Genomic DNA, 24,255 nt, shown 5'->3' with positions numbered 1-24,255 from the left:
CATTCATCAACTCCTATCACCAGTTATTACATTGAGACTATAAGGGGATTATCCCTGTCCTAAGAATGCATGTCTCCATTTCTACTTTTAGCCTGTGCTTAATTGGAACCTGGCAGGTCAGAATTCACTCAAATTTGAACTAACATGAGGTCGTTTAACCTGCTGATGCCACATGACATGATGTTAATAGTTAATGGCAAAATAATGCCCAATATTCAATAGTTACAGAGAAGCCAAGTAGGATTTGCATCAAGCCGCAGTGGAGATACAAGAAAGATTTAAGGAAAAACTTCCCCTCCAGATATTAAAATTGATTTGCTCCTCTGCAGCGATCCCAATGTTTACCTTCTAGCTAATTGCAAGAGGCAGAACCCATTCAGTGGTGAAAGAATAGGACTCACAGAGGAGCAATGCATTTTCTTCTACGCCTTTTGGATTACAGCCACATCCTTCATATAGGTTGTTCATTTCAAATAGCTTGTCCAGATTAGTCCAACTTGAGCTGCTCTACAATGAGATAAAATATATTTTTTACCAAATGTTGGCACACTTAAAGATCATCTTTATGTTGCTGAGTAAACAAGTCTCAAGATGAACAGTTTCCTTCCTATTATTGCACAAAATTTGCGTCTTGAAAAAGAGTTAATTTCAGATTTCATGAGGACTCTGTTTTCTTTTGCAACTGTGTATTTCAATTCCACTTTTAAAATCCCTTACAGTCTCTCATGACTCCTAATGCAGTGCTAGACAACATTTTATGTTTTATGTCATTTTAATTTTGATTGGGTATTTCATATGTATGTGTATATATATATATGACAGAGACGTATGCATATATATAAAACTGGATGTATACCTTTGGCTCTAGCGGACAGGAGAAAATCCACAATATGTTTTAAATATGATCAAAATTGTATTTTGTGCTGTCAGTCCTCCCTAGAAAAACAGACCCAAGATAAAAAAAAAAAAATACATCAAATAAGTCATTTAAAACTAATCCAACATGAATCAAACATGACTGTAAATGCAAATATTATGGAATAAATGGCTTGATTTTGCAAATATCCTTGTGTCTTACAGATCAGGAGCGAATAGGGAAGGACTCTGATTTTGAGCAAGAAGGAAAGGTTCAGTTTGTTATAGATGCTGTATATTCGATGGCTCACGGCTTGCACAACATGCACAAAGAACTCTGCCCTGGGAAGGTGGGTCTCTGCGCAAAAATGGATCCCATCAACGGTACCCATCTCCTCAAGCATATTCGCCGCCTAAACTTCTCAGGTCAGTTCCTTCAAACAAAAATGTCTTCCTCTGCTCAACAAAAACAAAGAAAAAAAACTTTTTTCATTTTGTTCTATGACCAATTCTAACATGTAAACAATATTTGCTGAAACGCTTTCTCATATCTTAATTCTGCACTTTCCAAGCCAAACACATAAATATGTTTATTTTATAAATTGCCACATATTGGCAAACAATCGCATACCTATAAATAGTCACCTAAAATATTTTTTTCAATGAACATTAAAGTGGTAAATGAGTGAACCCAATACATATTTCATAAAATTTAGGTAAAACATATTGCAGCATTGCAAGCTGAAACAATAAAACTGCTGAAGGTTTTCAAAATTGCTTGGAGTACAATTTTGCAGTTCTGTACAAATAACTGAAGCAGCAGTGCTATAGTCAAATATTTGTGTAATTCCTGTCTGTGATCTCCAACCTATTGATTCACACAAATTATATCCTGCTTGCTCAAAAAATTTCTTGATTTGAAATAAGTAGGTGAAATTATCTCAAGATTATCATGATTGTCTGATAAGAGATGCTTTGGAAAGCAACAAAACCCAAGAAATGCAAACCCAGAGAAAGCAAGCTGTTATTTACTACTCTGATGGAAACAAGGTTAAGTCACCATGTGCCTTGCAACCTGTTTTTTCTGAACTTTCTCCAGCGAGTAATAACAATTTTAGTGTTTTTTTCTGGTTTATTTACAGTTTTTGCTCTCTCTTTTCCAGACTTCCTTTGATAGTGCTGTTCCTCTACACACTGCCACTATGACTGTCAAATATGTGTGTCACGATGTAAAGCAAAATACCACTGTGTCAAGAATTTCAGGGCTGTCTATTAGAGTTTTCATATTAATTAGTCAGAACCCCTTGGTGTAAAAGCTGCCACTTTCTCAAATGTAAAAACATTAAAATGATCTAAAAAAACAAGTTAGCGTATTATCACACTTCCTAGAAAACACAGCCCAGGAGTTAAGCCAGTTTTAGTGTAATGTGAACCAGCTGGTGCATTTATGACCTTACAGGATTTTCTCTTCGAGTCAGTGACTGCTTACATGGAAAAAAAGACAAAAAACAAAACAAAACTCAAAGTCTCTGGTAAGTGTTACTACATTGAGTTAAGTACTATTTTAATATTAATGATATATTCTGCCTAAATTCAAGCACTTACATTTAGAACACAACCTCAGTCCAGAGTAGACCTAGTTTTTACACATTTTGGTCGATGTCACTGTGTTTCCATAAAGATGTTCTAATTTCAGATAATAATAATAATAATAATAAAAAAAAAAGATAACCCTGTATCTCACCCTATAAACCCAAATAAAGCTAAGACCCGCTACTGGATAGGAGTTGCAACATACACATATTAAGCCAGGGAGGTCTTATTAGGTTAACCTTGACATGATGAAAGTGTTAGATGAAACCGCTCTGTATAAAGAATTACCAAGAGTTACTCAGTCGGGCACCATGAAAGTCATGGCTGAATTTCATGATTATCCATTTTAAAATGTCACCCTTGATGCATTGTGAAAGAAAAAGTCAACTAATTTGGATTAAGATCCAACCTCTGGCAAACATTTTATGCTTAGCTCCAAAGGCAATTGTTAAGGTGCTTGATGGATCAAAGAACTTCGTTTTTCGCTCACTGACCTCATCATCACAAAGTGTATCAAAGTGTCTCATCACACTTTTCTAGGAAGTGTGATAATACACTAACTTGTTTTCTTAGATCATTTAAAATTTTTACATTTGAGAATACTAATACTAACTTCTAGTATTAGATTCACAAACTGCAAACTTAAACTGAAATTAATGTTTGCAACCAAAGACTATCAAAAACTGGGTAAAATATACATTTCCTTAGTTGTAAATTCATAAAGCAATGTAGCTTGTGATTATGAAGGCTGTTGGCGATGAAAAGAAAATCCATGTTCAAAACCCTTTCAGTTAATAGATAAAAGATGCTAGATGACTGAGCGCTTTGCTCGACAGCATACATAAAAATTCACAAGCAGATTTCCATCTCAGGTTTTAGACTGTCCTGTTCTTGAGAGTAAAGTTTAGAAGTAATATAATTTATCATAGCTTCCTGAAAAACGAGGCCTTGAGTCTGTACGTGGGATGAAACCAGTTGAAAAAAAAAACTGTATTATTTCAGCTGTTTAAAGTGCTTCATATTAACTACTTTATCTTGACATTGTTGGAAACAATATCCTTTCACAAGCACACAGTTTACTAAACTTCTCCTCCAGCAGATGCAAGCACCAATGTACAACTCTACTGACTTCCTTTCCTTTATTTTTTGGCCTAATTTCCCTCCCCTCCTGCAGCATTACATTATACTCACTTATCAGTCAAGTTCACTTTCATGACTGGCATGTTAATAATTGACTGCTTTCACACAAAATGCACTGATCCAGAGTTCCATTATGTAGACACTGTTTTATAATGCTACGGGACTCAAGACAATTAAAATTCCTTACAGAGACTTGAGTATGCAATGTTTATACAGATAAATTATTCATTTGAACCCCTGCTCTTCAAGCTAATTTGTCATTCTAATATCTACTTATTACAGAATGTCAGTTCAATGTTTAATTCACATTTGAGAGGTGAAGAGAAACATTTTCCTTCAAATAACTGAGTGAGTCATTGTGCTGTCTTTCGCATTACAAAAGATCAGGCACACTTTATTATGGTAATAAATGCTTTCATACATCAGAAATTTTCATGTAATTTTTGGTGTTTAAAATAATAATACTTGATGTCACCTGGACTCATCCAGCAGAAGACAGGTTGCTGCCAATTAGAGACATCTTTCAATGTGATCCTGTTTTCACAAGCAGAAATTAATTTTGATTTTAAGTCTTATTTTCAAGCCTGTTGAGCAATGGTTTCACCACAGACCTAAATTGAATGAAAGCTATGACAGTTACTTGCATTAGCACAATAGAAATATTTCTGAATAGAAATTCATTTTCTGAATGGTAAAGCATTTTATATTTGTCAATTTGTATGGTAATTGATGTGTTTCTGAAAAAAATACTCAATGTAGGTTGATTTCTTACAGTCAAATGTATGAACTTGGTGAGAAAAAAAAATCACACAGAGTAAATAGTGTCCTTCAAGAGAAACTATCAAGATCCCCTTAATGTCCCAGATGCACCAACTGAGCAGCTCAGAGTCCCACAGCACAGAGCAGAAAAAACTGGAGCTGGGCTGATGTTCACAACATGCCTCATTGTTGTATTAATGGGCTTCTCGCCCTGCCATAAAACAGCTTCTGTGTTCTCCTGTTAATCCTAGACAAGCATTTTGATAAGTAGGTGTTTAGATTAGTACACTTGATTTTTATTTAAAGTACTCCTGTGAGCCTGCAGGTTCAGATCCAATCACAAGAGTTTTGAAATATTTTGACACAAAAAAAAAAGAAAAAAAAAAGAAACAGTAACTGAATGGAAAATTCTATTTTTAATTTAAGAACACAGGTGTTGCATGACATGTAGGTTCATTCAAAGCAGTTTGTACAATGTGGAGACCAAGAGGTGTTGTTGTGTTTCCTACAGGTTTTTTTTTTTTTTTTTTTTTTTTTTTTTAAGATGCCTGCAAGCAGTGACATGAAGCTCCTGTGCAGTAAGCACTTTTTGGTTGATTTTTGTTTCTTCCAGACAGACACTATTCACACACACTGTCCAGGAGGGTTGCCTTGAGGTTACACGACACTCCATCTAATTGCATCAGCTCACAGCTGTATATCGATCTGGCGCAAATCCATAAACCAGCAAACTGCTGAGAGTAGATTTGCTACGTGTCACATTTTCAAAGATGATATTTATCTTTGTGTTGTGTAAATTATATGTTACAGTTAAGGAAACAAACTGTTCTGCCTTTTTTCTCTCAAATCAGCAATCGACCAAAATGCTTACAGAAGTAGGTCAGTTTTTTCCTTTTGTTGTGATGAATAATTTACCAGCAAGTAGAGTGATGTATTATGTTTTATGTCACAGCTTTTAGTTGACATCTGCAAAAAGATTTGTTTGGACTACGTCTATGGAAACTATATACAGCTGGTTGGATGAAGAAACAAATGGATATTATTTGAATAATATCTGTCAGGATCAAGCTGGCTCGTACTGAAACCCTTATGAAAAAAACCAAAATCATACTTTTTTCAACTGTGATTGTACAGCATTGTCACGTATGTACCTGAAATTGTGGAGACATTTTTCTGTCCTGAGATGCAGCTTTTCTTTGGAGCAACCTAAGCTGTGGCTACAAAAACAGCAGAACAGCCACATTTCGACCATCCTTCCCTCAGTGAATGTCTGGTAGTTGTTCAAACTTTATTGGGCCACAGCTGAATGAACCTTTCTGTCAGTGTTTATGTCTCTGGCAATCACATCATAGAAAGGGAGGCGTTTCTGTTCCACCACAAACCAAAAAGCAGTACCTTATCCACTTTTGTTCTCACTGAGGACATACGTCACAGTGTCTGCAATAAAATAAAGCTTTTAGAGTTTCTTCTTTTACACGTGCCTCACCCTCTAAAAGATGTTGGTGTTAGTTGTTGTGTAGTTGTTGTCCAACTGACATGTTTGTGATAATTCAGCATGGTCTGTATATGAGTGTGTTTGTCAGTCATGAGTTTGACACATGCATTTATTTTGGTTCTAGATATAGACAAAGTCTTGGAATATTCAGATCCTTATTTTCTCTACATTACAAACACAGATTTCTATGTATTTTATTATTGGGTGTTTTTAAGTAAAAATAAAAAAAAAAAATTATAGCAAACACTTCTTTCAGATTTTTGGGTGGTATGTCCCTACCAGTTTTGCAAGATGATGCCCTCATCCCCACATATAACAGTAGGAATGGTTTACACAGTATTAGTTTTCCTCTACATGTAGTATTTGCATATGGGCCAGAGAGTTCAATCTTGGACTCATCTGACCAGAATATTATGCCTCTCCTGTCAGCTGTGTTGCCTACATTGCTTTTGGCAGACTTCCTTTGTCTTTCTTTCAACAATGGCTTTCTTTTTTGTCACTCTCAAAGGAAACATTTTTGAAGAGGACAACCAATAGTTCCTCCTGTCAACAGATTCTCTCACTGGAGACGTGAAACTAAACAGCTCCTCTTTAGTTCCCATGGGCTTCTTCTTGGCTGCTTTTTTGATCAATGCTTTACTTTCCCAGCCTGTCAGCTTAGTTAGATAGCTATATCTTGTTAGGTTTGCAGTTGTGCCCTAGTGCCTCTGTTTTTCCAGAATAAGATTTTCAAACTTTAGGAGGTCAGCTTTTTTTTTAAGGACTCCCCCTCCCCCCCTCCCCTCATCCTATCTAATGTTGCCATTTTCATCTAACAAAAGGGTGGCACCCCCCAGGGCTGCAGCCTTAGGCATCTGTCTATCATGTCATGTCCAAAGTTTGTGTTTATTCTTTGGACAGGTTATACTAAAATATGAATTTCCCTCTGGGATTAATACAGTTCATTAATCATTCATTTAGGTGTTTTCTTTATGTTTATGTGCAAGTTTGACATTTTGTGTAAATTTGTTTAGTTTTGCAAAACACTGCCCAAAAAACATCTCAGTACAGGCGTCTGTGGGTGAGCAGTAGCTGCTGCAGTTGAAAATTCATATTTGCTTTCAACTTTATAGATTCATATCGCAAAGTACTGCTTGGTACGGTTTGGTCGATGTCAGTGTCACAGCCCCACATTGGAGTACAAGCCATCTCACTCAGAGACATGGCCCTGTGAAAAGCAGGAGTTAGAATAACAAGCGAGGGGAGCGTTGATTGATGCCGTTTTTCGGTTTCGCACGCGTGTGATTTTTTTTGCACCATTGGACATGGAGTGGAAGGAATCTCCTCTGCTCTGACTGCTGGCGGTATGCTGCACAACGGACAACTTTGTAACACTGACTAGAGTGAACAGGGAGAGGCCCACGGTAGCACTCTCGCTCAAAACAGAGTGGGGCTGCAGCAGAGTTGATGCTTCACATGTCACCATAAGAGTCTCCAAAAATACAGGAAAAAAAACAAAAAAAAAAACGTAATACAGTTGTTGCTCGTCGCTGTTTTGAAAAGTTGCTAGAGGGGCCTAAAAATAGATTGATAAAGTGCCAAGCAGGCAGCAGTGTTTCTTTCATCCTGACCACTGCTACACCCCCTCCGCTCATTCCTGCACTTGGCTGTGCCCCACGCTCTCAGTTGGCACCACCTACTTTGTTTGACTTATTAAAAAGTTTCAAAAGAGTTTCCCTGTTTCACACAGGGGATAGTTACACTGTGAACACTAACTATATTGTAACAAAATGTGAAAATTTAATAAGTATGAATGTTTTGCAAGGCCCTCCTATTCTTTTTGGACTGTACAAATTTTTTATTTTTTATTTTTTAGGAGGTAGGGGAGAAAAAAACATCTAATTCTTCTCTGAGTGCTTCCCACAAAGCCACATGTACATTTTGTTTACATCAACACAATACTCACAACTTACAACAAAATTGTAAAAGGCGGAAGAAGCGAAGAAACATTAAATACTCTTAAAATGTGAAGTGGAGTCTACGCAGATTCTGCATATGGGTCATTAGAGCTTAATGATTAGCTGTCATGTAGTTGTCAGTCACTAAATTGTTTTGGTTGTTTAATGATGCAGAAAAAACACAGGTTGGATTAATTATTTCCCCCAGTAATAATTAGAGAGTGAATGTATACAGTGGTGAAGACGAGAGAGGGCCACCATCATTAAATATTACATATAATTACATGCACTTCATTAACCCCAGCTGTTTCTTTAAGAGCACAAAATAAAAGAGCAGATGAGTGGCCCGTAGTACACATGTGTGGCCCCAGGTTATGCACAGGAGAGCGCAGTAGTGGCAGGGGCCTCACTGGAACTCATTATGCCTCTAAGTTTTGAGTGAACTGTTTAGACAAGCACTTTATGGAAAATGACAGCCTTAATTTCTCATCATTAACTCAAACACTGGGCATGCTGACTCAAACAGCGTTTCTCTTTCTTCTGACTTCTCTTACATGCCTATATGCTACTACAAAAAGAAGAGGAAATAAGACAAATATTTTCCCTTTTTTTTTTTTTCTATGCCAATGATGGCAGAATTGTAAAGTTTTTTTTTACATAAATGGAAATACCTTGTTGCACAAAAAAAAAAAAAAAACAAAAGAAAAAAAAAAAACATACATTTTAGAAAATATCTGCTTCTTTGTTACTTCAAAGCCTTTACATATTTAATGTTTGTAAATTATGTATATATATTCGGTGGCTTAAAGTTGTAGTTGGAGAAGAAGACAGCTGGATTTCTAAGATCTGTTTTCCTCTTTTGGTGCAGGATTGTGTCCAGGAACACTTGAGGAGATGGGTTAACTCAAAGACTTGAGATCTGAAGATGAACCATAAAATCCCTTTGTAACCATGGAAGTTTGGGAGAAAAAAACACATCACTATTAAAATCTTTGATAGAATATATGACTGCTTAGAAGTGGGGTAATAGCTTAAAGTGTTTATACAGACATGTTTCCCCTCAGCTTGATAAAGTCACTGTAATCCTGCAGTGATCACTCAATGCTTTAGTGTGGGCGGTATTGTCACATAGGCAGAGGCTGAGTAAAACAGTAATGCTTGTAATCCAGTAGGGCTGACTCATCGAGATATGGATTAGGGTAGTATCCTCCAGAGTCGAAACAAAGAGCAGGAAAAACAATGCTCATCAGCAGAAATACTTTGGCTGCAAGTGAACATGTTTATCCGGCTGGTCTTAAACAGGATGTGCATTGTGTTTGGGATACTTAATAATGACACAACAGTGGCCTAAAACAGAAGGAGGGGGTGCTTGAAGTCCGGTAGTTGTTAAAAGCAGAAGTAAGAAGTTTCTGTTTTTCTTTTTTCCTCTGAGAACTATGTATAAAGTTCTCCAGATTCTGGTAGAGAACTTGGTTATTGTTTATTGTGACTCATAATCATGTATTGCCTTAAATGTGGTAAAATATTTTGTTATGTATAGCTTTCAGAATGTCAAAGCCATGCATAACACAATTTGACAGTCTTAAAATAAGAAAATAAGATCACTGTTAAAATAAAGTCAAATTTTTTCCACTGACTAGGCCTTGTTCATATAATCTACTAAATTCTAAAAATGCAGTTTATTATATTTGATCAATATATATTTTATCTTAAATATTATGACAGTTTTCTCAAGTTGTTTCTTCATTTTCAGCAGTTTTTATCTCCTTTCACAGTTCTATCTAACCCCAAAGACATTTTCGGAGTGACCTTTCAGTTGACAGAAACAGCTACGTATCAGTTTGCACAATGGAACAGACCTTTCAGTCACTGCACTGATTGGAGATATGGGCTGTGATATAGAAATATAGAGCCAGACTAGATAAATTGCGGCTGCAATAAAGCAAAAGCCAGTAAAAGTTTCTGGTTTCCAACAGTTAATGTGCCATCTCCTGCACATTCTGCTTTCCAACATAAATAAGGTAAAAATTAAAGTCAGGATTGTGTTTAAGGTCTTAAAAAGAAAGACTTTTTTGCACCTAGAGTGCTAAATAGTCCATCCACATTTGTTGGAAAACCTTTCCGATTCAGATTATGTTCTAATGTAGTAGAATAACAACTGGTGTGACAAGAGCAATGGCATAGCTTCCTTTCACACATCAGTACGCAGAAACCAACAAATGTTTTGTAAATTATAATTGTCTTTCTCTCATCTAGGCATAGCTGGCAACCCAGTGCTCTTCAACGAAAACGGAGATGCCCCTGGACGCTACGAGATCTACCAATACCAGATCAGAAACCGAACACCTGAATACAAAGTCATTGGTCACTGGACAGACCAGCTACATCTGAATGTAAGCACTTTCCTTTCCCTTTCAATTTATTCTTCACTTGCACTCTGCAGAACGTTTGTGTTCATGTTTTTAATGAAAATCTATATAAAAAAGTAAATAAATAAATAAATTCTTCAGCATTGAAACAGCTTGTTAGAACTGCTCCCAAATCATTTGATAGTGCTAAGTCCCATCTTCAAAGGTATAAATATCCAGAGGGGGCTTTGAATGATTAACAGGGCAGACAGTGATAAAAAGGAAGCCATAAGGGCTTAAGGACAGACATATTTAATAAAATCTCTCCAGACACATTCTGTGACTTAAAAAAAAAAAAAAAAGAACATTGTGGGGCAACACTGTCGTAAAATAACAGTGATTTACAAATAGAAATGAAAATGTTAATGTTTTTTAAAAGCAAAGGAAAAGGACTTTAACAGGCAGGAGGGCAACTGAACAGCAGCTTAAGAAGATTTTTTTTTTATTTCTTACTCGCTGACATGTTGTAGAGAAAAGAAATACTTTGAGGTTTGAAGCTGGTACCTGCTGTGCTACTTGGCTGCACTGATTCTTAAGGCAGTATTTAATTAGTGTTCTTTGAGGTCTTAATTAAATGCACATTTAAAGAGAAATTTACCGGCTTTGAACAAACAGCCACAATTGAATAAAACTGATAACAGTAAAGAGGAAAGACCCCTTCTGAAATCAGGGATTTAATTCTTCTTTTTAAGCATGTTTGCAAAAGAGGAAATCCACAAAGGAGAGCAATATCTGGAAATGAAATTTGTGTTTTACTTCTCTGATTGATTTTTTTGCACAGTTATTTTCTCTATAGACCTCAAAAAAGAGAAACACTGCTGTCAAATCCCTGTGGAGAAAACAACAGGTTTCCTTTTTCATCTAACATTTCGTCCTTCAGATAATTTCACCTTCCACGGAAACGGTTTGCTGAATCTAGAGCGAATGCTGATGTGATGCCTAGTTTGACCTTTTCCACTTAACGCTAAAATAAATACTCAACTAAGTTTACAGCAGCCGAAGGTCAAACACACAAACATTAAGTAACTGCCTTCTAGATTCTCCTTGGTCTGCAAAGTTCTCAGGGTCTTTCTGGATCAGTAAAGCCTCACAACCTCCATATGCCTGTAATTACAGAGACTATCCACCTTTTCCAGTGTAAGAAACTCTTCTCAGCCTTTATCTCGCTCTATGTTTCCAACCATCTCTTTTTGTGTTCCTCTCTTCTCTGCAGGTGCGTTCGATGCAGTGGCCGGGCGGAGTCCGTCAGGTTCCGACCTCAATCTGCAGTCAGCCCTGTCAGCCAGGAGAGCGCAAGAAGATTGTGAAGGGCATTCCTTGCTGCTGGCATTGCGAGCGTTGTGATGGATATCAGTATCAGGCAGACACCTACACGTGTAAAATGTGTCGCTTCGATTTGCGTCCCAATGAGAATCACACAGGTTGCGTTCCAATCCCCATTGTTAAGCTGGAGTGGAGCTCCCCCTGGGCTGTCATCCCGGTGCTCATCGCAGTCGTTGGCATCATGGCCACTTTGTTTGTGGTGGTTACGTTCGTCCGCTACAATGATACTCCAATTGTGAAGGCATCGGGGAGAGAGCTGAGCTATGTGCTGCTAACTGGAATCTTTCTCTGTTATGCCACCACATTCCTGATGATTTCTACCCCTGACGTCGGAATTTGCTCCCTCCGTCGGATCTTCTTGGGCCTGGGGATGAGCATTAGCTACGCCGCTCTGCTCACCAAAACCAATCGTATTTACCGGATCTTTGAGCAGGGCACCATGTCTGTAAGTGCACCCAGGTTCATTTCTCCAGCCTCTCAGCTTGTCATCACGTTCACACTGGCTTCAGTGCAGCTGCTCGGGGTGTGCATCTGGTTTGGTGTGGATCCCTCCAAGGCCATAATCGACTATGAAGACCAGAGGACATCCAACCCTGTGCTGGCTCGTGGTGTGCTCAAGTGTGATATCTCTGACCTATCCCTTATCTGCTTGCTGGGCTACAGCATGTTGCTCATGGTTACCTGTACTGTCTACGCCATCAAAACAAGAGGAGTACCTGAGGCATTCAATGAGGCCAAACCCATTGGTTTCACAATGTACACAACCTGCATTATTTGGCTTGCATTCATCCCAATTTTCTTTGGCACTTCACAATCAACAGAAAAGGTAAGCTGGAGTCCAACTTATATTCTGTCAGGGTTTTTGGTAACAGACAATGCTGTGATGAAATTCTTAGACATTCATTAAATAATCTAAAAATAACCTGAAAAGAAAACTGTTAAATATATAAGCTTTGAAGGTTTTGAACCAAATAAAACCAAACCTTGTCAACCTGTGATCACTGTTCACATTAGGCTTGTATCTGGCATTTTAAAACAAATTACACTATAAAAATAGTAAAAAAAAAAAAAAAAAAAGTACAGATAACATGGGATACTTATTTTTCTGAGATCTTACCGATCAAATATGTTGGTAAAGTTACAGTTTATTTTATGGTAACAAGAACTTTATAAATGAATCCTAAATGATCTTAAAACAAAACTTTGGGAGATGTTATCTGAAATTTTTAGACTTCAACTGCACAAGCTACTAAATGAAAACAGAGTAATAAACAAAATCATTCTCTAATGACTCTGAAGGCTGCACGAAAGCTTGTGACTCATATATATGTGACGGCTTTATGCCACATTGCATTAGAGGGCCATGAGCTGTTTTCACAAACACAAGCTCACTCTCTTATTCCCATGTCAAATCAATGTGCCCAGCCTCATGAACCATGAGTCTGGATCACATCCAGTGGAAGCTCTAGAAGTTCGCAGGTCAAAAGGGATTCAAAAAGGCCCAGGAAACTCGAGGCCGAGTCTAGACCTCACACTCAGAGGAGACAGTCCGGGTAGAAAGCCAACAGGGTACAACAATGACAAAGAAGAAATGTGTCAATCCAGTTGAAAGGGTTGTTTTGGCAGAGTAACAAAAGGGTCTCGGTGGCTACAACAGAGGACGGTGGTGATGGAAAGACTCATACTGGCATGAACACTATCAGCAGTGCCTGCATGGGTCTGACAGATGCAACAAATTAATCCTTACCTCCCCCCTCTTGGGATTTAACAAAACAATTCCTCAAAAAGCTGGCCTGGAAAACTGGCTCTGACAGTAAGCTCTGGGAAAAAACATTCTTGAGAGACCTAGAGTATGCAATCTTTTCTCAAAAACCACCAAAAACAAATTCTAAAATGTGAATCATTGAATAAAGTCTGTATGTAATTGCAGCCAGTTAATAAAGCTAAATGTGGCAATCAGAAATTCCATTTTTAGTCAGCATGTAATGACTTGCAAAAGTATAAATCTCTTTTAAACCTTTTCACATTTTCACTTTAAATTTTAATGTATTATGTGATAAGCCATCACAAACCTTTGCATAATTGATAAGTGGAGTGATAATGATTGTAGTTTTTATAACTTCATGTTTAGCTCTATACATCTTCCCATCTACTCTGATCAGTTTCCCTGTCCTCTCTATAAAAGAACGTCACTTTTGTTATTGTTGGCACAGCAAATGTCGGAGACACAAATGTTTACCGTGTCTCCAACATGGCTTTTGGCAAACTTAGCATGGGACTTCTTATGACTTTTTTTTTCTTTTTTTCCCAATGTTTGCGTTCTAGAGGACATAAATAATTTACTTGTCAACAAATGTTCCTTTCTGAGTTGAGGATCTTTGCAGCTTTTCATGAGTTATTGTGGACCCAGGCTACTTGTTTACCACATCCTGATAGGTAGACAGCCATGTCTTTGTAGGTTTGCAGTTGTTTGCAAGGATTGAACTGTGAAACGTTTAAAGCTTGGGATACTATTTTATAATCTAACTCTGCTTTAAACTTCTCGACAACTTTATCCCCGTCTTACCTATTGTGTTCTTTAGTTTTAATGATGATGTATTCATGATGAAATCAAATTAAACACATGTGGACCTTGTCCACTAATTAGGTTATTTCTGAAAACAGCTGGTTATACTGGAATTTAACACTTTTCAGATTTTTATTTATATTTACGAAGATGAACACCATTTATTATGATTGCCTTTTATTATAAAATTATGCCCTACTTTGTGTGAATCTACACCAGATCATAGTATGTATGTGTCATGTGGCTAAATGTGATCAACTTCCTGAGGGATGAATACTTTTGCAGGTAAATCTACATCAAAATATGCTGTCCATATGTTTTTAAAACTTTTTTGAGCAAAATGTTGAAAATAATTTGTAAAAAAAAAAAAAATGGCATTGTTTAAAATCAGCAAGCAAGCTGATTACATTCTGGTTGCATTTTGTTACATGTCCTGAATACATCTTGGATAAATACACTAAAGAGTCAGCATCACTTCTCATTCTTCATGATAACAGAAGTGGCATACACAGCGGAGGGGAAGCAGTCCAAGTGCTAAGCCCCACATTATTTTTTAATGCGAGTGATGCACATCTTAAGTCGCATGTCAACAGGAGCCATGGATATCAGCGAGTTCTTTGTTTAATCATTCCATCTAGTCTCTCTGAAGATGAAAGAGAATTATACAATCACAGAGAGACGGAACAGCTTTTTTTGAGGATGAGGTAATCCATTAGCCAGCCTGGCTTTGAATTGATAAACAGAAAATGAAGGGAAAATCTTTGAAGGGTTAAAGAAGTCTTATTTTTTTGTTCTGTGCTCTATCCATCAGATGAAAGTTATTTCCAAACCCTCAAAAACTATTCTAGGTACAGGCTCATTTAAATTGCTCTCCCTTTCTTGTTCCAAATTATATAACATGTGTGTTACTTATTAGTTTCTGTAGACAACTGTACACAATGACTAGAGGATAGTTTTACTTTTATCATTTTCGAAAAGTTCTGACATTGCCTTGAGCGATCTTAAGGTGAGACCCATAATGGAATACAAAATGGAAGTTTAGCTTTAGGGAAAAGTTTTTTGTTTCCTTATTCTGTTGTCTTTGGAGAGAAAATAAGCATGTACAATATAAACAGGTTCCTACAAATTTGAAGTGTCAAGACCAAAAAACTCAATTTAACTTGTTCAGTAATTGGTTGCTGCTCGTCAAACTGTGCTAGAGCCTAGGTCCTAGACATTTAATGTCAGAAACAATCTTCATAACTTATGTTTAACACCACCAAGGATTCCAGTTCAAATGCAACCAAATACATAAATATGGCATGAAAAACAAAAATAAAATCAATTACCGTATTTTCCAGACTATAAGTAGCTACTTATTTTCTGAGCTTTGAACCATGTGACTTATAGTCCGGAGAGGGTTGTAGTTCAGAAAATATGGTAATACAAATAGATTAGACCACAAAAATGTCTAATATAATAAATAAATCACTTTAAGCTCACATTTTTAATATAAAAAATGTATAACCATACTGTATCTATTACAGTGGCTTGCAAAAGGATTCTTACCCCCTGAACTTTGAAATATTTTGTCACATTACAATGACAAACATAAATATATTTCATTGTAATTGTATGTGAAAGACCAACTTGAAGTTGTAATTGTGAGATAGAAAGAATATTACACATGATTCAAAATATTTTTTACAGTTAACTATTTGTTTTCAGTTAAATAGCTAACTGAAAAATGTGGTGTGCAAAAGTTAACATTTTTCTAACATTGTGTTTAGATTGATTTCTGTTCTGTCGTCTCATTTAGCATCGCCGCTGAATTATACGATTATGTTTTTACTGTTTTGATGTTTACATTGAAAACTAAATAATGGATAAGTACATTAATTTTAAAATTGTGCTATGAAAACCAGGCTTTTAATGTGTTTGACTAGTCACAACTGCTTTGTGGCTAGTGTCAGGGCTAAGCCCTGGCTGAATGAATATCGTAACTGTGCAGGCCAATGATAGCTGGAAAGTTTCTGGATTTATCAACCGCGGTACCAATTTCGCTCCAGCTCCTCTCTTTATTTCTCTTGATATTCTCTGTACGAAATGTTGAATAAACAGTCATGTTGTTTCTACATATCTCCAATGTCACTGGAATCTCGGTTGGACCATGTCAGCTGTTTGGGATTCCCCTCTGTGCTTACTCACCGCGCTTTCTGATTGGCTACCTGTCACATTCAAGAGGCTGCGTTCTCGCTCCCAGTCGGGGAACACCACACACGCTGTAATAATCAGGCCAAGACGATCCAATTTGTTGAATGTCCCCTATTTTAGATCGGAGCGTAACAAGCCACACACAGCAGGATGATTGGTTGCAATTATCACAAGTGAGTGGACAGTCTTAGAACATAAAATGTTCTAAGACTGTCCACTTTATGTTCTAAGACATCTTAGAACATAAAGACATAAAATGTCTTTATGTAAAATGTTCTAAGACTGTCATAAGGGGAAAATCGGGGCAAAAAATTAAAATTGTGAAGGTAAAATTGTGAAAATTAGGCTTTAGCTAGCACACCAACATGCAGAAGTCTGACAGCTCACCCCTTGACCCCCCTTCCCCACCCCACCTCCACCACCCCCAGGGCTGCAGTAGAATTACCCTGGCTTGACCGGTCCACGGTGATAAAAAGGTTGGGGACCACTGTTTTATTTCTACCAGCTTTGCACATCTAGTGACTGAAATTTTTGCCCATTCTTCTCTGCAAAATAAAAAATAAGTAGTAAAATAAAAAGGTAAATTAAACTGCTGCTTGAATAGTATGGAGAACATTCACTCAGCATTCGAGAGAACATTTTAAATAAAATAGACAAAACTGTGACAACATACTTCCTTTGTGCATTTGTTATACAGCAAAACAACTCGCTGGCAACAATATCCTCTAGGCAGCATAATAATTACGCAATAGCTTTATAAAATAGCTGAATGCTTATCAGTTGATGTGACGTACATCAAAATTGATGCAACACAATAACAAAGTGAAGCAGTTGAAAAGGAGTGAAAAGTAGAAACATTTCTTCTGTTTCCTTATTCTAAATTACACTCATAATTTCAAACACAAACAATAATCAATTTATCTGCTATCCTACAGAAATTATACAAACAGCAATTACAAAATTACATTATTGATGTATTACTTTCTAGAAATCTAAAATTGATACAATCATAGACTATAAATGAATAGTGAATAGATGTAAAACATTTTATTTGGACCATATTGTATCATGAAATTGGACAAAATGTAAGTGTTTTTTAGTATTATTTTACTTGCTTATACAAAGCAATCAAATGAATACTGCTTAACTTCAGTGACTAGCCTGTTGACTTGTGCATCTTTATTTGTAAGGACGGAACATGTCAAAGCAAACACACTTTATCTTCACATTATAAATGACAGGCTCCATAAAGCCTCACAGCCCACGTCGACATGTCTTTCTGAACAATAAAATGATTCACATCTTCCTAATTTACCTTATCTTACCGCCTCACCGTTCTAATCACCAGTTTATAATGCTTCTCTGCAGCAGCACTACAAGCACTATCATTTCTGTGTCATCTGGTGTAGGGATTGATGTAACGAGTGCCATAGGAGGCTTTCTCTGTCATTCAAATGAGGACATCTGGTCTATCTATGGAGGTTCATCATCAGGCTTTATACTACCTTCAGGAATAGATGTGACACCTGCTTACCTGGAGAAACAGTCTAAATCAGTGGCTGATTTAGACTGAGGCAAGAGGAGGGGCGTCAGACAATGGCCATGCATTGGAATGAGGCTCCAGCACAATGGGCTCAGTTCGAATTCAATCAGCCCACACAAACAGGTCCTGCCATTACAGTGCATGAATGGCCTGATTAATTGAGTGGTGTTATTTATTTCCCTCATGAAGCCTCCACCACACTATTGGCACTGTCAACAAAAATGATGTTAGCACAACAGGCAGACAAAGAGTGGGAGTTACAGTGAGTTCAGCAAGACTAAAAAAGTCAAACAGGAGTGTGTTTGTGCTATGTGTGTGTTACTCAGTGTGGATTTCTGCTACCTGCTACTACTCCCCCAATTCCCAGTGCTTTCAGTGTCTCTGCATGGTAGAGCTCAACTCGACTCTCTTTTCTTTGTTTGTCCTCTAGAGATAGTACTTTGTACTTGGGTTGAAGTTTCAAGCAAGCTAAGCTGATACTAGACAGCAATTCTGAAACACTGCAGACCACTGAGATTCATCACATGTTGATGTTCCAAAGTCTCTCTAGCAACTTGAACTATTGCACTCAATGGCAGTACAACTTGTTCTCTGGAGAAACGTATTTGCAAATGCGTGCCTGGATCAGAAATCTGTTTATATAGATGTAAATGGGTAACAACAGGTTGTGAATTGTCATGAGAGCACAGCAACTTCAGCAGCTTCCATGTGTGCTTATATGACAATCTTTGATCAGATATTGTGGCGAGATTTGTTAATTCAATTTCCTCTCAAAACATAAGAGAAAAATCTGTGTTCTTCAATCACAGCATTTTAACTTGGTAGAAATTCAGCTGATTTCTCTAAGTTGAAAGCTTCAGCATCTGCATTCAAAGGCAAAACAACTGAAAATCAAGTTTGTGAATCAAGAAGCTTCATGCAGTGAAAAAAGCCAGTTCTTGCTTCTCATCTGTAACAATAACATTATTCATACTAATGCCCCGCAGGCCTAATAATGAATAATAAAGAATAATGTAGTGGAGCAGAAGGAGCTGAGTGACATCCTGGACTTCACACAGCAGTTTTTGCATTCATTAGGCCTACAGTGCAACACCCTCTGGGCCTCGACTGCTGACCTCTGGGCAATCCAATAACGTGAACAGGCCGTGAAGCTAATCAAGGCCAAAGAACAGTGATCTTTATAAATGACACTCTCCCGTGAAGCACACATTATTATGTCCCCTTAGGCTTCTATTTGTTTATTGGCTTAATTAGAGCGCAATTATAGTGACTTCTCATGCAGCAAGCCCTTCTGTTGAACATTTCCATAGCATGCTGAGAAAAATCACAGTGGCTAACATGCAGAGTGAGATTACATAGTTTAAATTAATCTTATAATGTAAACTGTGAAGCAAAGGTCCTCCCTGGGTCACTGATTGTAAACACACTCCACTGAGAGTACTTTTTAAAATACCATTGTGTTGCTCTTTCTCTAAACAGTCACCTCCACCACAAGTACTGATGGACTTGTGTTGTTTTGCTTGCATGCACTTCAGTGATTAATGATGCTATGAGCTGCTTCGTCTCTGTCGTGTTTTGCTTTGAGCATGATCTGCTGATGGTGGTACGATGACAGAAACGGAAGATATACAGCAGCCCTTGTTTACGATCTCCACTCAGGTGCACTGCAATCCGGGGAAACAAATTAATGGATTGAGTATAGAATTTAGCCTGACAGTAAAAACAGGACTCTGTGGAAACGCAGCCTGATGAGGCAGACTGGGGATGGACGTTTCTCTTCTAATGGCACATTTACCGCACCTGATGAAATACCAGACAGAAATATACTGACTCAAACACCTTTGCAGTAATTTAACTGATACAAATCATGCAATGACAAAATAAAATTAGGTTTTCTGGGGGGTTATGTTGCATGAAGGTCTGGTGTATTCTACGAAATGGATGGCCTCATAAGCAAAGAACCTCATTTTGTTATAGTGACATCATGCCAAGACATCAGCCACAAAGTCATACTTGGCGCACAAGTGGATCTTCCAAATGGACAGCAACCCTAAACATACTGCCAGATTAATAGCATTGTAGCTTAGGGATCAAAAGGACAATGTTTAGAACGGCCCTGATCTCCGTCTCATTGAGAATCAATGTTCATAAACAGCAGGCTTTAATAATAGTGAGGGTGCGGTCTTCATTTTTGTCCAGTCTGTTTCATTGTTGTCTTGCTTCATGTGCAACCTTTTCAAAGCTAGAATTTTGTAGCCTTTTGTTCAGATTTATAACAATGTTCCTATTATTTGGCACACATGGGAACTGAAGAGAACAGCTCATACAGGCATTTTTTTGTTACACATAATCTGACACTCCTGGCTTTGAATGTTGCTAGTGCTAGAGTGAAGAGACAATAATCTGTACATTATAAAATCCAAATCTCACAAAACAGATTTTTGAGAGATGGTCTCATGATTTTGAGACTTACTTCAGATTTATTTATTGGCTCCTTTTCTAATTTATTCTAACCATACTGCCCATGTTGCGATGTTCATTCTCAATCTACCAGATAACCAGTGAATAAAGTAACATATATTTCAGTGTGTTTCTTGTGTCCTTTATATTTGTTAATGTGAGTAGGAGATTTGTTTGAATGATCAATCCTTAAGAAAACCAAGCCTCGAGCAGTACACTGGTTAATACTCTCTGCAGCTGGGAGGGGACCACTGCAGCTGTTCTTTCTTTCATACTGCCACCATTCTTCCAGTCTGCTCTTCAGCCAACAGACTCACAAAGTACCTTGGTTGGCGTCTGATGAGATGCAGTCAGTCTGGAGGGAGAGTGCCCTGGAGACTTACAAATAATAATAAAAACAAACTAGATATTCAGGCCAAGGTCACATCTGGAAGACTAAATACTACTCTCCATCCAGTTACTAGAAGGAGCTCTGAATAAATGTAAAAAATAAAAAAAATTAAATCCTGTGCATGAAGGATTTTATGAGCTGATTCTAATTTCAGCCATGTGGAAATTACCGATTCTGACTTGCTGGTGTGTGTGCTCAAATAATTTTATGACTATTTCAGCCAGCCGTGCTTTAATTAGTTCTAAATCAGTTTTCATGGTAACCTAAGAACAGTATCAGTTGCTCAAGCTGAGATTCACATCACATTTTCCTTCAGGCAGAGTTACATGAAGCAAAACTGCTCCTGAATTATTTAGAAATAAAATGAACACAAGTGATTTTATTTTATTTTTTAACTTTTAAATCAACAACCGTGATTAAACAAAAACTAAAAATGCATCTTAAAGTGAAAAGCCCACTTGTCAGTGCTTGATTAGAAACATACAGTGAATGGAACTTGGATACCCCGTGAATTTGTTAATAAATAAACCGATCTGCATCTGACCTGTAAATAAACCGCCCACACAGTGCGTAAACAAAAACATACCACAGATATAAAACAAATAAAGATGGTGTTAGAGCAAAAAATGTGATTTAGCTAATCTCTTCATTACAAGGTATTGCCTGGAAGGTGGGTCAACAGAATCATCCAATTTAGAAATTGACAGCAAGAGCAACATTACATTTTATTCCTGATTGTCAGTAACTTTGTCCAAAACTTCCAGCAGCTGTCATTTTTTTATTTTTTATTTTTTTACTTTCCCTCTCCACTTGTGTAACTAACGTCTTTTAAGCACAGGCGTCCAATTATGCATCATGCTGTCCCCAATGAGACTATGCATCGGGCACAATGAATGTAGGTTTGCAAGAAAACCTTTTAACGGCTGTTCTGATAACCATCATCTCTGTGTGGCGCTTTGGCTTTTGAAAAGACAGCCAACATGGAGAATGTCAGACTGTATTCTTTTTGCTTTGTGGTACAGCACAGTGCTGAGTCAGACCTGCAGAGAAGTGTTCTGAGGTGACAGAGCTAACTACTGCTCCATTGATCGGCCTGGTGATGTAGCTCAAGATTGAAAATTGTGTTGTAAACCCAAAATGCCTCATGTAAACAGAAATAATCTATAACCTACCGCTTCTGAACTTAAACTTGATATATAGGAACAATTTCCAAACTATTTCACACAATTACTAGGACAAAATGCAGTGGACATTTACACAGTTAAATGACTGGATCTGATACAGATGTATTTGGATAAATTAGGATATCAATGATAAGGTAATTCATTTCAGTAATTCAAAAAGCAAAGCTTCTTTTTCTCATACATTTTCTTCCACATCTTCTTAACATTGGATACAACCCCCTGTGAAAAAACAGATTCCTTAGCAATTAGACTGTTAATGACTGTCTGCTGGACAAAAGTTAAATCAACAGTGTTGTCCATAACAATGTAAGCCATAACATTGCAGTTTTAAAATGTTTGCTTTAAACTGATTTTATCGAACGTTCTCATTCTCTGAAAATCTGAAGTCTGTTTTTATAATATGGCCTGAAAGCAGGAAGAAATAATCTTAAATATAAATGCATAAAATATAACTTTGTGCAATGAGTCTATAAATGGTAATATGAGTCAAGTTTTCTTTTTTCTTGTTTTTTATCAATTTACTGTAATAAATTAACAATTCTATTGAATTGAAATCCACATGTAAAAGAAACACAGAAATAAACCTGAGAAGACAACATTTCAAAGATCTTGCAGGTTTTAAATCGGACTCCATCTCATGCACATACACAGTTTAGTTTTGTTGACTTCATAGATTTGAAAAGGAAATAAAAGTGCAACATCATCCGAGTATGAGACTATTTTTCAGTTGGGAATAATTTTCGGAGGTCTTTCAGATGTCAGTACCACAGTTAAAAAGTCACTATAGTTTTCCTAAGTTTAGTTTTAAAGTTCATGCCTGTAATCCGGGGGCTCATTAGCTGCATCAGTGGCTGTACTTCTTGTCTCCTTTCAGGCAGTTGGAACCTTGAAACATACCTTCAACCACTTTAAAAGTCCCAGTTTAGCATTCGCATTAACCTTGCTTATCAAAGCACTTGCCAGAGAGATTCATCAAGTTTTTACTACAGCATTTGTTAACGTGACTGAACCAAAACCAGATATGAAACAGCAAACTTAACTTTAGTTGGAACTGTACTCATTGTACAGTTTGTTAAACTTTTTTTAAAACATCTGTAATTCCACCATAACCTAAGAAGGAACATTTAGTGTATACAAATAAAAAGTGTATATGTAAAAAGCATATATGTAAAGTACATTCAGCTAGTTAAACTAGAATATGTAATTCTGAGTTCACAAAATAATTCTATGGATGAGTAGATCAACAAAAACAGTTACTTGTATCGTACAAAAAGGTTGTTTACATGATATTCAGTGGTGCTTAGTGATATTCTAAAACAATCAGTATTAATAACGTGAAAGCTGTGATTCTTGTGTACCAATTTTACTTTTCTTTGAATTTGGAAGCTGTAATTTCCAAGTTACACATTTGGAAAATCAAACAAAACCTCTTGAAATGTAAATGACGACTTTGAAAGTCAGACATCTCTAATTATCCCTAGGTTCTGGTTCAATATAGCTGCATATCTGAAGAGTAGCTAAAAGGTGTTGGAATAAATTGTTTATTTGCACTTCTGACAGTTTGTAGCTCATTAAACCAGAGGTGCCCACAGCACAACACATCTCTATCTGTGAGGGTAAATGCTGGAAATAAATAGATGTGTATTTTATTGACTTTCTTTGCTAATAATAGGTAGGCTGGGCACTGAGCACAACACTTAGGAAATCCTAATGGTTTAATTCTCTCAATATTATAACTAAAGGTATAATATTTGTATTATAACATCATTTTGAGATTCGAGATCCAACCTTAACTTTTGAACTCAGCTGAGATTCACAGTCACCTTAGGTGTGAGGGTTTATTTTCGTGGCTCTAGCGCCAGCTCATTGTATGATGCTTCTTTGATCTTGTTGAGATTATTCAAAGATGGCATCTGCAAATTAGCTAGTTTGCAATGTCACTGAATAAATAAACAAGATAAAGTAAACAACCCAAACCGACCATTACCGAATTTTTGCAACATTAGAATATATATCATAACAACTATCATATAATTAGCATTAACTGTGCAATTTAAATAAATTATTACATTTCCTAAAAGACAAAGCTGTGGAATCTGAGTTGTTTAATTTTTTCTTTCTTTTTCCACACCATACATCAATTTAACACAAAAATGGTCAGACAGTTAAGACACCACAAAAATATCCTAGTTTGTAAAACAATAATGAAAGATGTGTCAAAAACTCCTCTCAGTTCAATCCATAGTCTTAAGTACTAACAGCAGAAAGCATTAGAGAGAAATAACTTAATTTTAACAAAGTGTCCAACAGGACAAGAGTCTAAACCTTTACTTTTCAGTTGACTGAGTTGATGCAGGGTCAGTTATCATACAAAACACATTTACATGAACAAAAAACAGAGTTCAAGG

At 36.9% G+C, this 24,255-nt stretch overlaps 1 protein-coding gene across 1 annotated transcript in view; it reads left to right on the top strand.

Annotated features, from left to right (window-relative positions):
* LOC106952242 (metabotropic glutamate receptor 4) overlaps nt 1–13,341 on the top strand; it is a 168,312-nt gene extending 154,971 nt beyond the window's left edge. Inside the window, exons 7-9 of the mRNA XM_015040243.1 lie at nt 1,081–1,281; nt 10,036–10,172; nt 11,401–13,341. Of these exons, the coding sequence (XP_014895729.1) occupies nt 1,081–1,281; nt 10,036–10,172; nt 11,401–12,417 (1,355 nt within the window). The 3' untranslated portion in view covers nt 12,418–13,341. The remainder of the gene's footprint in view (nt 1–1,080; nt 1,282–10,035; nt 10,173–11,400) is intronic.
* The last annotated feature ends 10,914 nt before the right edge of the window (nt 13,342–24,255 follow it).

The sequence above is a fragment of the Poecilia latipinna genome, unplaced genomic scaffold (genome assembly GCF_001443285.1).
Source record: "Poecilia latipinna isolate Pla-1442-1.1 unplaced genomic scaffold, P_latipinna-1.0 Scaffold502, whole genome shotgun sequence".
In the NCBI taxonomy this organism is placed as follows: domain Eukaryota; kingdom Metazoa; phylum Chordata; class Actinopteri; order Cyprinodontiformes; family Poeciliidae; genus Poecilia; species Poecilia latipinna.
The sequence above is the reverse complement of the archived record's forward strand: the minus strand, read 5'-3'. Positions and strand labels throughout refer to the sequence as shown.